Here is a 16,241-nt window from a genome sequence, read left to right on the forward strand (position 1 = left end):
TAAAATAAAATAATTTGCTTTGGTCAGGTACTTATTCTTAATGGCATTTTGAGAAGATCTTGTTCCGGGCTCTTCAGATACTAGTCAGAAAGCCAATTCATATCCTCGTTTTGTGGGTTTTGCCGCAACTGGGTTTCCCCTGCGAGGGATTCTTAAGCCAAAATCCAAACTACCGTCCATCCAGGTGCCAGGTCCATCTCAGCAAGGAGTACAAACGCCGTACTATTTTGGTCCAGGCTGTGACCCGTTCACTGAAAGGTACGAGGAATATATGAAATACAGTAAACTAACTTACAAAAGGATGTTGCTTTATTAGAAAACAATAGTATAAAAGGTTATTTAAAATATTTACACAGTTCCTAATATCATTTCATATAGTAAACACTCTGAATAGCTTCCCCACGTTAGACAAGCGTCTTCCTTGGGGGGGGAGGCACCAGGATTGTAAATAAGGACACCTACTGTAGAATTAAAAGCTCCATCTGCTTCTTCTCGGCTCCTCCTTGATCCCAAGAGGGGAGCAGGGAAAAATAAAAACTCCAGGCAGCTCCTATAAAAGGCTTGTTAGCTCCAGGGGGACATTAGCCCCTTCAGGGACTGCTGGTACAGGCTGGTGTATTCATGCCTTTGGCAAGCAGCCTCCACGACGTGTCAGCTTTGAGACGGAGCAGGGCTTAGAGGGGGTTTCTCCTAACATCGATGATTTCCGGGTAAAACAGCCCAGGGACAACATTTGGGCCGGCCCTGTAAACTTCCGTCCGAGGTTTCAGAAGTGGAGCGAAGCTTTGCAGGACGGATCCTTCCTTGGTCTGGCCAGCTCGGGGCAGGAGATCAGTCTCTTTCTGGTGAACATCGTCCGGTACTAAAGAGTGGACGCTCGCAAGGGAGGTTCGCCTCCAGGTGGACGGCAAAGGCGCATTGACCGAGCCTCTGGCCTCTTCTCCGTTCCTGGGTCTTCTCTCAGAGGCCTCCGTCGGCATGCATGGCTCCAACGGAGCATGGCCGCTCAAGTCGTCCTGTCCCCGAAGTGAACCACGCCGGTCCCCTGCAGCACGCGGGATTCTTTCCGTTCCTGTTATGAGAAGAGAGGCCCATTCCAGTGGGATGGCTTGGAGCAACTCTTTGCCTGGTCACGAACTCCCACCCTACAGGAGGACCTCCATATTTTTGGGGAGGGGGGATTGGCTCCAAGCCCACCCAACGCCCACCGATCCTGAAGAACACAGGTCACTGCAAATGCCATGCAGAGCAACGGCCTCTGGTCCTCTCTAAGCAGCCCGTTCTACATGTTTCTAGGATTGATCTTTTAATATTCAGATGGTGAAAAAGTGAATCAGGGGATTCTGCTTGTCTATCCCAAACTAGGCTTTGGGGGCTAGAGATTTTGCAAAAGGTCAGGTTCTCCGAGCACCACCTCACCTCTGCCTTGACCCTCCAGCTGGTTCAGGCCGAGTCGCTGGCTCAGCTCTTGGTTTGCCTTCTGATAATGGGCCACTTCCTGTTCCAGTGCCCGGATCCTCCCTTCGTACCGAAGGCAGCTGCTGGCCTGGCCTTCCTCCATTTGCTCTGCGAGGAGGGAACCCATTCAGATCGGGGAAAGGGGCGACCCGTGAGAGGTCGCGCCCCGGGGGAGCGAGGGGAACCGTACTTACCCCGGCTCTGCTGAAGCAGGAGCTGGACCTGCTGCTGGTGCTCCTTCTGCTGGCGCGTGAGCTGCCGGTCCGTCTCCAGCCGCTGGCGTTCCACGGCCACTTCCAGCCAGAAGACCATCTGCAGCTGCTCTTCCAGCTGCATCTCCAGCTCGGAAAAGGCCATGTGTTGGCGGTGCTGATCCTCCCGCAGAGTCACCACCTAGCCAGGAGGGGAAAAAACAAATAAGAAGAAAACATAAGCCTGCACATATAGTCTCTCCAACACTTCCAGGAGCCTCGGGGCAGTTAAACTGCAGCCATGCAGCCAAAACTCTACTCAGCCATTCGGCCAAGTCTCATTCCGCCGACCGAGGGCACACGTACCTTATCAAAGTACTTGCAGAGCAGCGCCCGGGTCTCCGAGGAAGAGAGGTAGCTGAGTTTGGCCATGAGGTTCATCTCGCACTGGGACAGGAGGCTGGCGGACGAGCGGAGGACCCGCTGCCGGCAGGTGATGGATTCGTTCTTGTACTCAATGGCGGCGTCAAGAGCCTCGATGGCTTCATCCAACTGGAAGAGGATCCGTTCCTCCTGAGCGAAAGAAATATCCAAGAGAACCACATGTTTAAGTAACAAAGATGGCGCTTCTTACTATAGGAATTTTTCCAACACACTATTTGTTCATTCTGATTTGCCATCTAGTTCTTTTATTTTTATTACTGGACATCCTGCTTTATTTATGTCTTTGTGGGTGAAGCTGAATACAGTAGTGTGTTTTAACCTTTGTTAACCTCCCAGAGCTGTACGTTGGCAATGAATGAATGAATGCAGTGGTGCCTCGCTTAACGGGCGCCCCGTTTAACGATGAAATCGCATCGCGACGAAGATTTTGCGATCGCATTGCGATGTTTTAAATAGGGAAAAATCGCTTTGCGATGATCGGTACCTTGTTTTGCTTACCGATCATCGCAAAGCAATGATTTTTTAACAGCTGATCGGCGGTTCCAAAATGGCCTCCGGGTAAAAAAAATGGTTACCCGCTGTTTTCTGGGACGGATTCCTCACTTACCAGGCAGTGAAAATGGCCGCTGTATGGAGGATTTTCATTTAAAGGTGAGTCTGAAGCCCATAGGAACGCATTGAAGGGGTTTCAATGCATTCCTATGGGCTTTTTAATATCGCATAACAACAGAATCGCTTTGCAGCAATTTTTGCTGCACCGATTATCGTCGCTACGCGAGGCACCACTGTATTTTATGTCATCTTTCTCCTAAAGGATTCAAGGGGACTTACAGAATTAAAAGAAACAAAGTTAAAAACACAGGCAAAACAGAATAAAAAACAACACCGTTAAGCGCCACACCCGTCGGATGTCCCACTAGCGTGGCTCGCTGGGTGTGCCAGATGCTTTGCACACTTGGCCACGAAAGCCGCCCACTGACCTCTGGGGAGAGCAAAGTCCCCTGGCGCAGCTTGCTGTCGATCTCCAGCCTCTGCTTGAGCAGCTGGTCCTTCTCTTGGCGCAGATTCTCGATTTCCTGGCGGATGTGCTGCTGATCATGGGCGCTGCCGTGGCACAGCTGCCCGTTCTTCTGGGTGAGCTCTTTCTCCAGATCCTCCAGGCGGCTGGAGACTCTCAGGATGTCATCGTTCAGGGCCTGAGCCAACGAGAACCCAAAATCTGGTTGGTGACGCGGGCACCTTTAAAGTTCTGGATTTGGACCTCTTACGAAATAAACCACAGAGAATCTGGATTTGTCTAGCTGGAGACGAGCTGTGCGAAGGTGACCGAGCAACCAGTACATCTGATCATTCACAATCGGCAGCAGTTTGTTCGAAGGTGCCCATTATGTTGGCCCACCTTGCATGCATGGAGGTGACACCATCCAGTGCATGACAATGCTATGCCTTTTCTCCCTTGCTAAGAAAAAAAGTTATTACTGAATTTTTCCATGTATAAGACTATACTTTTGTCTACAATCTTTAGACTAAAAATTGAAGGCTGTCTTATACACGGAAGTAAGCTGAGAACATAAACGAGTGGAGGGGAAAGCAGGGATCAAAGCGATCCTGCAGCGCTTTGATCCCTTTCCCCTTACACTTGCTAAGCCCCACTTAGATTTCTTAATTTTGGATTAGAAAACTGAGGGGTGTCTTATACATGGGGGCGTCTTATACACGGAAAAATTCGGTAATGTTTTTGCAAATAAAATCAGGAAGCTAAGCAGCAGTGGATAAACTGCAGTCCTGCAGTCGAGCCTCTGCTCACAACCGGATTTTGATCCTAAAGGGCTCGGGTAGACAAGCTCAGGACTGAACTGGCCTTCCATCCTTCCAAGGTCAGACAAATGGGTTCCCAGCTCGCTGGGGGGGGGGGGGGGCGGCAGCAAAGTTGTTGTTTCCATAATGAGGTTGTGCACCCGCCCAGAGAGTGCGGTAGCACAAGAAGTCAAAACAACCACAACAACACAACCCACCTGGCTTGAGCGGAGCCTCTTGTTCTCAAGGCCGTTCTTCTCCTGCAGGAGAGCCTCCTTTTTGGCCACGATGGCTTCCCGTTTGGTCAGCTCGTCTTCCAGTTCGGTCAAAGCCCGGCGCTGCTCCAAGGTTTTTTCCATCTCCAGGTCCAACCATTTCTTCTGTTCTTCGATTTTCTGTTCGGAAAGGAGCCGGGAAGAGGAATTGGCCACCGGTAGCCCAAGCCGATGGGGGAATATGAGTTTTGCCATGACGGCTTCCCGAAAAAGGGGGGGGGCTATCTCCCAGGAGCCCCCGTGGGCCAGCGGCACAGTCTTCGGGGGGGCGAGAAAGGAGGAAAGGGGCCAACCCTTCGGAGTATTCTCTACCTGGAAAACCCCAAAAATGGGTCACCCTAAGTCAGAATTGACTTGATGACACAAGGCTTCCAGGGTGAGAGAATTAAGGCCTTTTTTTTTCTTCATGACCGAGAAAGGGATTCGAACCCGGGTCCCCTGAGTCTTGGCCCCTCACTCTATCTGCCGCACCCCACTGGGGATTATTAGAGAGATGCTCCAATTTAAGCCACGCCAGGACTGTCCATGCCCCACCGATTTCGGCCTTTCTGGAACAAGGATGTCGAAACGGACTTTCCTCCTGTCGTTTACGGGAATGCTTTTCCGGGGGAAGAGACGCCCCGCGTGGGGAAAAAGGCGAAGGGCTCGGGCGCCGTCTTACCTGCTGCTGCTCCAGGCTGATCATGGAGTCGTTGCTGCCGCTCCGGCGCTTCCTCTGAAAGGCCGCGACCTCCTCGGTCTTGATGCGCAGGATCTTCTGGTGCTGCTCCTGTTTCAGCTCTAGCTCCTGAATCCAAAAAAAGAGGAGAGGATCGTAGCTACCCTGGGTGTTCCTTGCAAGCCGCTCAGTCCTGAAACCCCTGGCCCGACAGACGTCTGCCCTTCGTAGAGGGTCACGTCAAGAAAGCAGGAGCTGTCTTAGAAGGGGGATGATGCCCTCCAACAGCTCTTGAAACATGGCACCTGTAAAATACTTGGGTGGAGCTGAAAAAATGGTGCACATACACAAACACACACACACACACTCTCAAAGGGCAAAAGAAGGGACAAAGCAAGAAATAAGCCTATTTTAGAAAGTGTCGCCGGTTGTGTAACTGTTCTAGATCACTGGTTCCCCACCTGGGCTCCCCAGGTGATCTGGAACTACAACTCCCAGAAGCCTTCGCCACAAGTGATGCCAGCCCAGGATTTCTAGGAGCAGTCGTCCCAGGCACCTCTGGGGACCCCAGATTGGGAATCCTGGGGCCAGGGAAGCCGTCTCAACTGGACCCAAAGGAAGCCAACAGAATTCTCCCCCACCCCCTCTCCGGCTTTTGCGGCTGCCTCTCCACTGGCCTGGGCGCCTGGGAGGGGGGAGCCCCACCACCGCCACTACCTTGACCCGATGTTGCCCTTTGTGCATCTCCGCCTCCAGGCGCCGCTTCTGCTCCACCTCTTCCCGCAGCCGCCGCTGCAGCTCCCCCTGCTGCCGCCGCATCCTCTGCACGTGCCGCTCGAGTTCCTGCAGGCGCGTCTCGTTCTGAGCCGAGAGGGAGACCAGCTTTTCCGCCGCCTGCTTCTTCTCTTGCAGGATCTGAAACGGACGGGCAGGCGATGGTTTCTCTCTCTCTCTCGCTCTCCTCTTGGCGGCCCGAAATGAGGCGCCCTGCCAGGCCGAAGCGATTTCGGTCCTCCCTTGGCCCAACTTTCCATAATCAGGACCCCTCTCAGCTGCCTCGCTCTCCGCACCCACCTTGGCCTTGCTCTCCGCGGCCGCCACTTTGCGACGATATTCCTGGAGTTTCCGCTTCTCGGCTGGGTCCCGGGGCTCCTTGCCCTCCAGCGCCTGCAGCTGCCTCTGGCTCTCGCTCAGTTCTACTCGCACCTCTTCGGTCTCTAACTCCAGACTTCGGATCTTCTGGCAGTACTGCTTATTCATGCTCTGGGCGTGCCTGCCTGGAAGAAGCCGACCTCGGTGTCAGCCCCCCGCCCCGGGGATTCATGGAGAACAACCCCAAGGATCGAGAAGACAGTCACAGGTCAAGCGAAGATTACCTTTCCTAAGCAGAAGAGCTATGTTGGAATGAGCCCCTCCCCCCCGAGAACCTCTCTGTATTTGGCCCTGGGGTGCTAAAAGGTGCACCCCAAGAGCCACAAAGCACCCCCTCCCCATTCCAGGATCCGTCATCTCCTCGTTTCAGGCACCTGTTTTGACGAGTTCAACAATCAGGTCCTCTTTCATGCGGATGTTGATGGCCAGTTCCCGGATCTTCTGGTGGGCCTGAAGCAGCCGCCGCTCGGAATCCTTCTCGGAAAAACCTTCTCCGAGGTTGCCCACCTCTGGTCTCCTGCAGCCCCCTACAAAAAAAAAAAAAAAACCCAAATAAAACAGAGACGTTTCGTCACACAGCTTGTGAAGGGGAAAAGGGGTTAAATCTTGAGGTCCACAAACTTAACGTTCCATCCCCGTTTTCTTAAGCTCAGACGGCGCTATCTTATCTTGCCTTCTGGTCTCTTCACACATGCAACAAGAAAAGACCCCCCCCCCGAGACGGAGCAGCAAAGAAGACCCTGACAGAACCACACGAGGGCTGCGGCACGGTGGCCCCGCATCCTGCGAGAACCCCCGGAGATCACCGGTCCAGGCATCAGCCAGAGGGCCAGCCAGGTCTGTGGTCCTTTAGGGACCAAACAACCCAGTTCCGCCCCAAACGAAACTGGGAATTATGGAAGATTTTGGTGGCACAACGCTTTGCTTTCAGGATCGCTTGGGTCTTTATTTTCCTTCCCAGAATTCCAAGAACGGAGCTAAGATTCTCTGAAAAAAAAATTGGGGGTGGTGGTGGTGGAACTCTGCTTCCACCAAGGTGTCCAAGCGAGAAGCCGAAGAGCCGCCTTCTCTGTCCTACCTCCGGAGAGTCCTGCAGGTTCGATCAGCGCTAAGTTGCCTTTGCTCCATCTCCTGCTCCTCTCGGGGGACCACTCCTCTTTGCTCCAGGTGTGGATCCCGTTTCTACAAAGGAACAAGGGGTTCTCCTTAAAGCGGCTCAGACACCCATCAAGCTAAAAAAAAGGGGGAGCTCATTAGCTGTCTCTGGGAACAAGAACAAACCATTTAAAGGGACTCTTGGCCCTCCTATGTCTCTGTTTAAATCATACCAATCATGTGCGGTCCAGTCCATTCTGACTTATGAGCGACTCTTTTTTAGGGTTTTCCCAGGTTGAGAGAATTCGGAAGTGTGCTACCATTCCCTTCCTCCAGGGGGAGCCCTGGGACTGTGCAGCTGGCCTAAGGCTACCCAGGCTGGCTTTACTCACGGGAGACACAATGGGGAATCCAAGTCCCAACTTACAGTCACCCTAAAAGGGCTTTCAAGGTAACTGAGATATTTAAAGACTGGTTTTATCACTTCCACTTCAGTGAATTTCCATGGCCGAATGGGATTCGAACCATGGTCTCCAGTGTCTTAGTCTGTTGCTGTAACCACTACACCATACTGGTTACCAGTAGGTCTGTTGAGCCAGCAACACGCCTTTATATGAGGGTGTCCCTCCAGTTGCTGGCAGACTGCAACTCCCATCAGCCTCAATAAGGTCAAAGATGAGGGATCATGGGACCTGTAGTCCACCATCTGGAGTCTTGCAAGATGAGGTCGTCCCCAGCCTTACTGGAAACCTTTCCCTGGGGGCTCAAGAGAGGGAACCCATCAGTTTCTACTTGCCCAGAAAATATATATTTTTCCCCCTTTCATCTCCGCCTCTGCTTACCTGCGCTGGTGAAGAGACCGCACCTGCTCACACTTCACAGACGGCTGCTCCGAAGCCTTGTCCAGCTCCAGGGTTGGTATCCCATCAGGGCCCACGGAGCCCTGGGTGAGCCTTTGATGGTAAAATCCAGTAAACTCCAACAAGTCTTCCCCATTGGAAGCAGGAACACAGTGGAGCTGTCAGGAAAGGCAAAAGGAATGTTAAGCGGATACATAGTGTGGTCTCCAGTGTCCTCTAGTGGCCGGTTCTGGTAAGTACATCATGAAAACATGCATTTCTAGGTTTTTTTTTTCCTTTTAATGTTTTCAATATTTTCAGACCACATATAAGTGAAACGATGGGCACGGAGCCCATGAACATGCACCTCCTGCTGTACAGTATATCGGTCAGGAGAAACTCTTGACTGAACATGGAGCATGCATTTTTTTTTCTTTAAACAAACAAAAGAGTGGGCAGTACCTTTTACTGGACAACTAAAAAAAAAAGTAAAGTAGTAGCAAGCTTTCAGGATGAAATCCACTTCTTCTACACTTTTTCTGCTCTCCATGAAGGAGGCGTGCTTAGCCTGATGAAGGGGAGGTCATCCATGAAAGCTTGCTACTTATTTACTTTTTTGGTGGTCCACTCAAAGAAACCGGCCACTTTTCTGTTTGTGTCATCTTGGGGACCACATGACTTCATCCTTGATCTTTTTTTTTAAGAGCAGGCAAGGCTACCGTATTTTTCCATGTATAAGACTATACTTTTGTCTAAAATCTTTCGACTAAAAATTGAGGGTTGTCTTATACACAGAAGTAAGCTGAGAACAAAAACAAGTGGAGGGGAAACCAGGGATCAAAGCGATTTTGTAGCACTTTGATCCCTTTCCCCTTACACTTGCTAAGCCCCACTTAGATTTCTTAATTTTGGATTAGAAAAGTGGGGGGGGCGTCTTATACATGGGGGCGTCTTACACATGGGGGCGTCTTATACATGGAAAAATGCAGTACATCGATTCTGCCTTCTTGTGAAAGCTCTGCCCTCACGCCTCAAGCAGAGACGGTCACTGGCTGGATGCAGGGAGGGCTGGAAGCTTCCCCCTGAGTCTGACAGGACCGCCTCTCAGGTTCACTGGCAGGACTCCACCCTCTGCCAGCCTTACCCAGGATCCTCGCCACGGTCAGACAGAATGCCACAAATAAGTCACAAACCTTGCTGCCGTTGCTCTGGCCGAGCCTGAGCCGGGGGCTGACCCAGTCTGTGTCCACGGGAGCTGTGTGGGGCCTCTGGCCAGCCTCCACCAGGAAGATGTTCTGCAGCAGCTCGGAGGCGTCCGCCTGAGGCCTCTCCTTCTGCAGGGACTTGTGTAGTTCATAGATGACGTCCTGTTGCTCTCGCAGCTTGGCGCTCTGAAAAGGAACCGAAACGATGCAGACATCATGGCCCAAGAAGGCCCTTCGTCTGCCCCGAGGGACCCATCAGGGCATCAAGTCCACCAACCTGGACAAACCACGCCCCCCAAGGCTTGTCAGAAGGGAGATCAAGTGGCTCACAAGAATAGGGTGAGAAGGTGGACCACCGGCCATCCCAGGAGAGCAGAAGCAGAAAGAGAAGACCCTTTAATGAAAGCCCAAGGGAGGCAAACGAGCCTGGAAACAGGGTAGACGACGCCTCGATTCCCAAATCACTGGACAGTGAAACATGGAGGGAGAGAGAGAGAAAGAGGACACTTCCCTCCACACCCAGGCGATACCTGGATTCTGTACTGTTCCATGGCATCTTCGAGAGCCGCAAGGAAATCCCGGTTCTCCTCTTCCAGGCGCTCAATGTGCCTCTCCAGCCTCATCACGGTCTCCTCGTGTGCAGACTCGGGTCCTTTTCTAGGGTCCTGCTGGAAAGAGCGGAGGAGGTGACCCTCTCTCGTGGGCTTTGGCTAAACACAACGGATGCCTCTGTACAAGGAATATGCAGCATCCGTGCGGAGGAAACCCTTTGGACCGTCCAGTTGCAGAGAAGGGGTTCCTGCATCCGGAGGAATGACTGCACGCTAAATGAACTTTTTTAATCCCGCAAGAGAAAGGAGCCCGTGGCAGGGAGACGATGGCTGCTAGACCAGTTCTAATTAGACGCCGAGGACAAGGGTTGTTCAATGAGAGAGGCAGCGCCCTCGTCTGTGCAACTGACAGTCAAGGATGGTTTCCCATCACTTGGATCTCTTTGCTTCTGCAGAGCGAGCCATTTTTCAAGGACGAGTTAACTCACTGAGCTATCCAGCAATTCATACCCTGAGTCAATCTTACCTTATGCAAGTATGTCAAAATCTGTTTTTTTTTTCCTTCATTACTTGAACTCATATATTTAATTCAGAATAAAAAATCTATATAAATCAGCCGCTGCACAGGGCAATTTTTTTACTTATATGTAAATCTCATGGCACTTTGTGGAATTTTGCAAAGCCTATGAGGTTTATAACTGGATCTTTAATGTTGCTTAAATGTTATATTCAAATGCATTCGCTATTCTATTCAAATTCATTCAAAACTTCATTTGGAAATTATGGCTAATGGAATATTAAAAAACCGGAAAGAGGTAAAATCTCAAGACAGCAGCCTTCAAAACAAAAAAGGCCACTAACAGCTTTGAAAGGAGATAATTTGATGAGTATTTATTCATTTTGTTATTTTGTCATTTTATGAATCAAAGTTTACTAATGGAAACCTTCTCCACAGGAGAAAAAAATTACCAGAGAGGTGAATTCTGCTGTCATTAACCTGACCGAAGTGGTTTATAAACGGCTCTGGGGGGAAAATGTTTTTTTAAAAGGTGATGTCTGAATGATGTTTTAAAAAATCCACATCAAGTTTCCATCACCTTTCTAAGCCTTGTGAATGTTGAGTGCTTTTCAAAATTCTGTTTCCTTGCTAAACTTTTGTTCTGGACCAGCATTATGAATGTGACAGATAATAAATGCCCAGGGTGGAGAAGGGGGATCAGCTGAATTCTCCTGTCTTATCCTCTGAATCTGATGTGTGTGTGTGTGTGTGGGGGGGCTATGGATGACAAAAGCTGAACTAAGAACCTTCCATAAGGAGATGGGGGCAAGCTGGACCATAAATAAGGCTGACCGCCAAAGAATTGATGCTTTTGAATTGTGGGGCTGGAGGAGGCTCTTGAGAGTCCCCTGGACTGCAAGGAGATCAAACCTATCCATTCTGAAGGAAATCAACCCTGAGTGCTCCCTGGAAGGACAGATCCTGAAGCTGAGGCTGTAAGAATTTGGCCATCTCATGAGAAGAGAAGGCTCCCTGGAAAAAGACCCTGATGTTGGGAAAGTGTGAAGGCAAGAGGAGAAGGGAACGACAGAGGACGAGATGGCTCAACAGGGTCACCGAAGCAGCCAACATGAATTTGACACAACTCCGGGAGGCAGCGGAAGATAGGAGGGCCTGGCGTGCTCTGGTCCATGGGGTCACGAAGAGTCGGACACAACTTAACGACTAAACAACAACCCCCAAGCTAAACTCACCGCCCTAACTATGTCAACAAGCCAGCCTCGAAATAAACAGACTCCCTGCCACCGAGACTCCGTGGCCAGTGCTGTGGGGTCTCACTCTGCCTCTTGGCAAGAACCCCACCAGGAGCAGCCAGGTTCTCCCCTCCCAGTAGTACCTGGGGCTTGGTCAAATTTGAATTCAGTTCTCGGTGGGCTGGATCGTCCGCCGAAGTGCTCTCGATCCCGCTGTCCAGACCCGAGGCGGAGCTCAGTTCGCTCCTCTCACCCTCCACGGCGCCCAGCCACTCCTTCACCCGCAGGGCCTGATCCACCGTCAGGCGGCCACCCCCCTGGAGCTCTGTCAGAAGTCGGTAGGCGGCGTCGGTGCACGTCCGGTAGTGGCGGCATTCCGCCTGCAAGCGGCCGGCCGGATCCCCCGGGCTGGGCTTGGCGGGGGCTTCGGAGCGGTTGATGATGCGGGTCTCGGAGCGGTGCCGCCGCTCCGAGGCCGTCGGCAGGCTCTTGAGCCGCAGAGGCAGCTCCTCCAGATGTTCGGCCTCCTTGCGGCAGTTCACCACCGCCCTGTTCTTGATATTCTGAGCCCGGCTGGCGTAGTTCAGCGTGGTCAAGCTTTCGTCAAAGTCGGAGGAGGAAGGGCTGAGGCAGGCGATCATCACGGTCTTGGCATTGCCACCGAGGGAATCTTTCAGAATCCTGCGGCATACAGAGATGGGGAAATCAACCCAGGAATTCCCATGGCGGGGAGCATCAAAAGAATCAAGACTGTTCCAAAGTAGCAAAAAAAATGCTTGCGTTTATTGACTTAAAACATTTTCACCCCACTTTTCTCCTTAAAAAAGGACCCAGCGTGCTTTAACATCACTGAGAGACTGTATTTAAAGCTAAAAACAATGACTATAAAGAGAAAGCCTACATCATTGAAAGACAATATTCAAAGCTTAAAAACACTAAGTCTTGAACTTTTAAAATATTTTAAAATATTAGCTTTGAATACTGTCTTTTAAGGATGTCAGCCGCCTTTGTATACTCATTGGTTTTAGCTTTAAATATGGTCTTTTAAGGACGTAAGCCGCCTTGGGTCCTTCTTAAGGAGAAAGGCGGGATAAAATATTTAAAAATAAATCAGGAAACTGGCCAAGCCATCAAGAGAGGAAGAAAACGACAAAGGCCGGCCGGCCGATGTGCTAGCTAAAGCAAGCCATGGGGGATGAAGCGAAGGAGTTATAGTACCTTGTAATTTTGGAATCCCGGTAAGGGATGTGGCCGCTTTTTCGGCGAGCGTCCCCCAAAGCGCTGATGACGTTGCCCAAAGCCAAGAGGCTGGTGTTGATCTGGATGCTCTCCTTGAGCCTCTCCCCCGTGCTCCCCATCTTCACCACCCGCTCCGAGCCGGCCAGGTCCACAAAGTGAAATTTGGAGGCGAGAACCTGGCCCGAGGCCGGGATGGAGGCTTTCTCTTGGCTGGCGAGGCGCCCGGGGCTGCGCCGCTGCTCCATGGTCACCGTGAAGACGGTGTGGGAGCGGCTCGACTTCCGGTTGAGGTGGGTTGCCCCCGTGTGCCGAGCCGCGTTCCCCATCTCCAGCAGGCTCAGGACCTCGTCCAGACCCTCCACTTCAGTCTCCTTCACCCCATGGAGCACTGGAAAGGGAGAGAGAGAACGAAGATCGGTCAAGGAGGAAACGCATGAGAAAAATGGTTCGGAAGGAAGGAAGGAGGGACCAGTGAGATGTCTAGACTCTTTGACACCCGGTCAGAACAAAGGGAAAATGAGAAACTAACCTTTTGCCAAGAAAGGGAAAGCATGCGAGGGGAACAGGAGATGAGGCCCACTGGCCCACTGTGTCTGTTTTTAGCAGCTATGGGTTCAAATCCCACCTCTGCCATTTGTTCAGCCTTGGACAAACCATCATAACCTCTGAACGGCAGAGCTGGAAGGATCATCCAGTCCAGCCTCTGTCAAGAAGGCACCCAGTGGGGGAATCAAACTCCCAACCTCTGGCTCTGCAGCCAGATCAGATACTCTAGGCTAGGAATAACTATCATCTTCCTCACAGGAGGGAGAAAAATGGCAAACCTATCCACAGATATGGCTCACTTTCTCTCCCGAACGGTATCATGCCTTGGCTAAGAGCTAAGGCAGATGAGGGTTAGGGTCTAAGCATGCCTGGAGGGTCACAGAGTCAGCATTTCCAAGAAAAGCGGTCAATTGTCTTTTTTACCAATGTTGCCCTTGCAATCCTCTCGGATCTGGATATCCTTGCTCGCCGTCTCCACCTGCAGCAGGTCCCGAAACTCTTCTTTGTACACTTCCAGATAGCAGATGCGAACCGTACAGTCCAGCAGGCTGTTTTCATCCATGAGTTTGAAGGTTTCGGCCATGGCTCGTGGGATGATGCCCTGCTCATCCTCGTTGATGGCAGCTGAAAGGGAGGGAAGGAGGGAGTCAACGGCTGGAAGGGATGCCAGGAAAAACAAGGGAGAGAAAGCTCAGCCCTCTGCAGGGTTTGCTCATTTCTGTTGATGAGAGGTGGGCATGAACCGCCAAGCTGGAATCAACCCAAAAAGCAACTCCGCTGTGTCGGAATTTCCACACCTTATCAGCCACCCACCAGTTGAACTATGTCCTACAACTCACAGACACTGGCTTCTCCAATGGTGTAGGTCTTTCCGGAGCCCGTCTGCCCGTAGGCAAACACGGTAGCGTTGAATCCTTCGAAGAAAGCCTCCACCAGCGGTTGGACGCAGGCCGCGTACACCGACTCCTGGTCCGACGCCTCGGTGAAGATGGTGTCGAAGTGGAAGTGGCGATTGCGCCCAAGGGTCACTTTCCTCGCCTCCGGGTCAGCACTGAGACATGTGTGGTGGCCGCGCAGGCGCTCCTTGGGTAGCAGGGGGCGAATGCGCACAGCCACCCGGACAGGGGTCTCCTCGGCGGACGTCTGGGCCTTCGCTTTCAGGCCCATGGTCGGCTCGAAGAATCACGACAGCCATCAACCAAGCAAGGGCACCCTCTCCCAGCCTGGGACACAAGCGGAAAAACAAGTCAAATGAATAACAATTATGTGTCGTCCCATCAATTCTGACTTGCTGTGACCCCTTCCAGGGTTTTCCAGGTAGAGCGTACTCAGAAGTGTATTACCATTCCCTTCCATTAGGGGCGCTGTGGGACTGTGCAGCAGGCCCAAGGCTACCCAGGCTGGTTCTTCTCCCAAGAGGCCCAAGTGGGGGAATCAAGACCCAAACCACTGAGCTATCCAGCCAGCAACACTCAAATTAGAGCACATAATATTGTCTCAGTAAAAAAAAATAAACACACATGCACACACACACAAAGGAGAAAAAATTTGCAAAGTCTCACTGGTCACATTTTTACATTACATTAAGCACTGTCTGTCACATCAATGTTGTCTTTTAAATGTTGAAACAAACCAGAGTTTGTTTCCCCCCCCCCCCACCTTCTCCCTTGCTCCTTTCGTCAGCTTCTGTATTCAAGACAGGCACTGGAGAAACAAGCCTATGAAAAAGCCACTTTTCCAAAGTCAAGGATAACAACAGCCCCGGTTTAAACCAAACCAACGCTTGCAAGCCAACCCGAAGCTGCCATTTCTAACTGTCTTTTTTTGCCCAGCTAAGGAGAAAGACCGAATTTGTGGCGCCATGTTCGGTCACCATCACAAATTTAACAAATTCGCTACCAGGTTTGCTTCCTTGTGCGGACCGGACGGTCACACTTTGGTTTGACTTTTCTAGGCCTCCTAGGAGCCTGAGGAAGTCCAGCCACCCCCGATTTATGCGATGGAGTAGGGGCACCCCCCTATATAAAACTGACATGGAAATGGCGAGTGGTTTGTGCGAATCTGATACAGAAAACAACAACCGAAGCGTCCCAGTGGCAGCCCCAAATTATTCTCTACAACAGGTTTCTGTAAGAACGTTCTGTGACCCTTTTATGTTAAGACCCCCGGGGGAGTCTAAATACAAAATGCATTAAAAATGGGAACCTAATATACAATAAAAGCGAGACAATATCCGAAGGGGCCGACGTCCGGCCAAGGCCTGCCTGTGCCACTTTGGCAGATGGAACAAAATGAAAGCAAGGGAAAAGTTTTTGCCTGAGTTCACTCATTATTGCTTTTAATGAGTCTCGATCCATGCCAGCAACTCACCCGGGTGTCTTTCTGGCAGCCCCCCCCCCCCAGCATCGGGCAAAGCTCTCCTCCAGCACCCGATTTTGCATGCATTCCTGATTCCCTAAACAGCCCCCCATGAACCAACTTTTTGCACGAATTAGAGAAATCCCTTCTCACGTTGCATCTGTCCATGCAACCCTTGGGAAAACAGGATCCCCTTTCGTTTTGGAAAAAAAGGGGGGGGGTACAAGTCAATTTTGCTACCCGCCAGCTTAGGACCAGCCACCCCCCCATACTGATGCAATAAAGGAGGCGGGCGTTCAATTCCCCCCCCCGGGCGCGCATCAGTTTCCCCAAAACGCAACCCAGCCGGCCATGCAGGGCTCATCCTGGACGCCCCCCCAGGAGAAAGAGGGCAGAGAGGGACAGAGGAGGAGAGACTCTGCGCATGTTCAGAGGACCTGAATCCCCCCCCCCCGCCCTGGCTGTTGCTCGCCTGCCTACCTCCCTTCCCGCGGAAGCTCCGGAGCGCCGCGGAGAGCATCACAGGGGGGGCCGTGGGGTGGACCGCCCGCCCCCCACCGCCCCAGATCGGCGCGGAGAAATGGCGTCAAAAGGGGGCGCCTCCCTCCCTGCCAGGCCGGCCTCCTCCTCCTCCTCCTCTGGCCCACCGCCCGCAAAAGAAAGGGGGCCGGGAGATAGGGA

At 51.8% G+C, this 16,241-nt stretch overlaps 1 protein-coding gene across 2 annotated transcripts; it reads right to left on the reverse strand.

The window, feature by feature from the left end:
* Positions 1–291: 291 nt before the first annotated feature.
* On the reverse strand, positions 292–16,184 carry KIF7 (kinesin family member 7). 2 transcript variants are annotated; one of them, XM_072982305.2, is made up of 19 exons: positions 16,041–16,184; positions 14,042–14,425; positions 13,626–13,826; positions 12,636–13,044; positions 11,561–12,098; positions 9,645–9,779; positions 9,103–9,300; positions 7,913–8,088; positions 7,054–7,157; positions 6,350–6,502; positions 5,898–6,100; positions 5,541–5,738; positions 4,827–4,952; positions 4,109–4,285; positions 3,074–3,289; positions 2,016–2,222; positions 1,653–1,851; positions 1,420–1,566; positions 292–1,072 (listed from the first exon to the last, which is right to left on the reverse strand). In XM_072982305.2, exons 2-19 carry the CDS (start codon positions 14,367–14,369, stop codon positions 675–677), a joined length of 4,113 nt encoding a protein of 1,370 aa, XP_072838406.2. In that variant the 5' UTR covers positions 14,370–14,425; positions 16,041–16,184; the 3' UTR covers positions 292–674. The 2 variants fall into 2 exon arrangements, with proteins under 2 accessions (XP_072838406.2, XP_072838405.2); XM_072982304.2 differs by having other exon boundaries at positions 9,645–9,782.
* Between the last annotated feature and the right edge of the window lie 57 nt (positions 16,185–16,241).

This window comes from Pogona vitticeps, chromosome 12, assembly GCF_051106095.1.
Source record: "Pogona vitticeps strain Pit_001003342236 chromosome 12, PviZW2.1, whole genome shotgun sequence".
Lineage (NCBI taxonomy): Eukaryota > Metazoa > Chordata > Lepidosauria > Squamata > Agamidae > Pogona > Pogona vitticeps.